Source organism: Lontra canadensis, unplaced genomic scaffold (assembly GCF_010015895.1).
Source record: "Lontra canadensis isolate GAN:19392208 unplaced genomic scaffold, GSC_riverotter_1.0 scaffold79, whole genome shotgun sequence".
NCBI lineage: Eukaryota > Metazoa > Chordata > Mammalia > Carnivora > Mustelidae > Lontra > Lontra canadensis.
The window spans coordinates 4,603,876-4,607,737 of NW_022631073.1; the positions used below are offsets into that span (position 1 = coordinate 4,603,876).

Genomic DNA, 3,862 nt, shown 5'->3' on the forward strand with positions numbered 1-3,862 from the left:
ACACCAAAAACTGATTTCGAGTCAAAACCACCAAAAACTGGAAAATGTTTTTGAAAAGTTTTTTTTTTTTTCTCATTTTTAACAGAAAACTATTGTTGGAAGGAAAAAGACCAGCTCTGCACCAATGTCTAGCAGTCACGCCACTAGGTGAGATACACAATGCTTGCCTACGGATTTGTCAGCCAACTTTCTGGAAGCTCCATTGATCGTCAAATTGCACATTGTATTTTCCCAAAGCTGTCAAACTTTTTTTCTTTTTAATTCTCTCTAAGTTTCCCTCAGACTCTGAGTCTCTGGTGGGGAGGCGAGGACTATGGCCGGGACTCTTCTCGTGTATAAAATAACACGCACATTCCAGTTCCATATACTGCTGTTTCTTTTCAGCATTATAGTTTATTAAAATAAGCTCGAGATAAAATTCTTTTACTTAAAGGGTAAGGATTTTCTTTCTATTTTCTGGCCTTCTTTAATCATATTACATTTGGGGAGTGTTTCTCAAAAAAGATTTGGCCTTGGCTGTCAGTCGGCCACGGTAAGCGCCGGCAGAACCAGCCGCTGCTTACCTTCTTCCAGTGGCCAGCGGCAGCCAGATGTCCTGAGTGAGCAGGACTGTGGCTGCTGCCAGGAAGGCTCAGTGACATAAGCCCCAAGATCCAAACCGGTTTGTCCTATTCTTGGACAACTCTTGGTTGTCCTATTCACGTGCCCAGTCTCTGACCTCTTCTCTCCCCACCCACCTCACACACACACACCCACCACTGTTCATCAGGACCACTGGGGGTCAGCTCTGAGGACCAGACGCAAGGGCAACCCTCCTTCCCAGCACAGCAGCAAAGCTGGTATTCTGAATTAGGCATGGAAAACTGCTGTGGGTGGAGGCAGGGGGGCTTGCTAATCTGATCACTGCTCCACTCCAGGTTAACCCCTTTCTTCCTGAGCTGCTCCAGGGAAGGCGCCTCTCTGGAGTCCTTGGGTGCAGGGAAAGAGGGTGAGCCCGCCAAGCACCCTGAAATGACTGGTACCCCTAAGCCACCAGAGACTCGGAGAGGGCCTAAGTTTTGTGCCAGGGCCAAACTTCCTCCTCCTAGTGGCTGTGGGTGCCAAAGAGAACCTTCTGGGTAAATACAAATTAGGAGAGTGTGCTTCACTGGTGCAGGAGGCTGCGGTTCTCCTCTGCATGCAGGGGGCAGCCCGGGCCCAAACTGGGGGATAAGGAGCCAGAGCACACTGGGTATGAGTGTGAATAGAGTGGTAAGCAAACCGGAACCCATCCTGTGACTCTGGGGTGCCAGGCAGTGCTCCTGTGGTCCCGGGTCCAGGCACCGGGTCCTAGGGCAAGGTCAGAAAGAGCCAGGCACCAGTAGGGAAAGGAGCTGCTATCCCCTGGCCTCTGACAGCCCTACCCAGCACGTGCAGCCACAAGAAAGTCCCTCCTTCACCATCCAGTCCCAGGAGTCCCAGATCCCCCTCGAAGCTACACTGCCCATGAGGGTGAAGAGAAGCTACCTGGCCTCTGGGGGGTGCAGCTGACATCCCCCCCTCGGGCTTCCCTAGAGCACTAAGGGAAGACCCCAAGCCTCCAGGTGAACCAGGCTGGGCTGGAAGAGGAAATGGACCCCTGATAGCACCCAGGCAGCGCTCCCACAACACCTAGAAGTCTCTTTACAGTGGCCCAAGCTCCTCTCCAAAAAGCAGGAGCTGGATGCCAGCCGGTTGCCCCTTGAAGGTGGATCCGGCCAGAGCAGGGGTGGAGGCCCAGAGGAACTAGAAGCCTTGGCACAGGGAGCAGCCACAGGCTCCATCTGAATGGTCGCTGGGGTGAGGCATGACACGCCGGCCGCTGGGAGGCTACTTGCGCTCAGCTGTTTGCGCTCCTTCTGCAACACCGACTCTGCAGCGGCTGGAATCCGGGCTTGAGCTCAGTACCGCCGCACAGCACTTGGGACAATCCCCGCCTCCCCCTTAGACTTCGGTCCCCTCCCGACTGTAGACAAAGTGGCCCACGCAGAAGCCGGTGGCCGCTGTCTGATGGCCGGTGCTGAAGCCGGGTGCGGGGCCTGGGGCCTGCGGCCCGTGGGCGGCGACCGTCGTCGGTCTCCCGAAAGGAAAGTCTCCCGCCAGGCCCGCGGGGAAGGTACGGAGGTCGCCAGCCAAGGCCCCCATGGCCGAGGCAAAACTAGAGAAGCAGACGGCAGCGTCGGGCGGGGTCGGGGACGGCGGGGCCTGCAGGTCCGGAGAGGCCACGCCTAGGGGCTCCAGCTCCGGTGCCTCGGCTCTTCCCGGGCTCCCGGCTCCCGAGGGAGCAGCGGCGCTCACCTCTCCTCTCCGCCTCCTCTTCCGTCGGAAGTTCCCGTTGTCGAACATCTTCTCGCAGTTTGGGTCCAGGGTCCAGTAATTGCCTTTACCTGGGCAGGAAGAGAGGACTCAGTTCAGAAAATCTGAGGTTTGACCGACCATGGTGGGAACGTGACGAACGCAGGTCAACTTCAAGATTTCCCCACCAGTCCCACAAGTCCTCACCCCCACCCTGAACCTTGAGTTTTGTACACGGAAGGGCCTCCACAGGCAGACTGGGGAGAAGGTGGGCATCCCAGAAAGGCTGGGGAGGGGCAACAACCAAGAATACCGAGCCCCTCTAAATCCAAGGCCAGGGAGAAAGCGTATGGGGTGCACAGCCCCCTGGACTGTGGCAGTCCCTCTGCCGATGGAGCGGCGCGGACCAGCCTTGGCCTCTGTGTTGTCTCCTGCGCTTCACGAAGTGGCATCTCACTGGCTTTACCAATTCTTTGGCTAGGCACTGTCCTCCCAGAGAAGGAACCCCAAAGTCGCCCAGTTGACCAACTCTCCCGGTTCTTCTTCCGCAGGAGCGCACAGAGATTTCGAGACTCACAGAGCCCCAGACTTGAAGTCAGGGTCTGCGGGTCCCGGGGTCTTCTCTGGCTCTGGCCGCTGCCAAGCACGTCTCTCCTCCTCCCCCTCCTCCCGCCTCAGTACCCCTAGCTGTGCAGTGCCGGAGGGACTGGGTTGTCCCAGGCCGCCCCAGTCCTAGAGTGCCAGCAGCCAGGCTGCGGGAATAAGCCGAGTCCTGGACGGGGCATCCGCGCGCGCCCTTTTCACCTGGGTCGTCCTCCTCGCGGGGCACCTTCTTGAAGCAGTCGTTGAGCGACAGGTTGTGGCGGATGGAGTTCTGCCAGCCCGCTTTGCTGCGCTTGTAGAAGGGGAAGTTGCCGGCCACGTACTGGTAGATCTGGCTGAGCGTCAGCTTCCGCAGCGGCGCGCTCTGGATGGCCATGGCGATGAGCGCCGAGTACGAGTAGGGCGGCCGCACCAGCCGCAGCAGCTCCTGCTGGCCCGAGAGGCTCAGCCACGCCAGGTCGGCGCCCGCCAGGCTGCCCGGGGCGCCGAGGAGGGGGCCGGGGGCCGTGTAGCCCGGGGCCGCGTAGGGCGGCGCGGACCCGGGGCAGGACGCGTAGGGCGCGGGGCTGAGAGCCGGCGCGTTTAGCCACAGGCGCTGGCTGGCGCCCGCGGCCCCCAGATCCCCGCGCCCGTAGCCCACTGGGTGCGCGGCTGCCCGGGCCTGGCTGTGCGGGGCCCGGCAGACACCCGAACCATCGCAGTACGAGGCCATGTTCAGTCGTTCCCGGGCCTGGCCGGGAGGCTGGGCGCCGAAGCTCATGGGCGCCCCATCAAGCGTGGCCGCCAGCAGCTCCCGGGTGCCGCCCGCCGGGCCCCGCCCTCCGCCCTTTAAATGCCGTCGGGGCCCTTGCCCGGGGTGAGTGTGGGTTACCAGCCCCCTCCCCCGACAGCGTTGTTAGAGTGTTGTCTGGGTCCCCGCCCCGAGGTCAGCTTTCCGCCCCGCCCT

At 60.4% G+C, this 3,862-nt stretch overlaps 1 protein-coding gene across 1 annotated transcript; it reads right to left on the minus strand.

Annotated features, from left to right (window-relative positions):
- Positions 1-1,962: 1,962 nt before the first annotated feature.
- FOXI2 (forkhead box I2) lies at positions 1,963-3,628 on the minus strand. The gene is made up of 2 exons (XM_032882202.1): positions 3,118-3,628; positions 1,963-2,405 (listed from the first exon to the last, which is right to left on the minus strand). Exons 1-2 carry the CDS (start codon positions 3,626-3,628, stop codon positions 1,963-1,965), a joined length of 954 nt encoding a protein of 317 aa, XP_032738093.1.
- Positions 3,629-3,862: the final 234 nt, after the last annotated feature.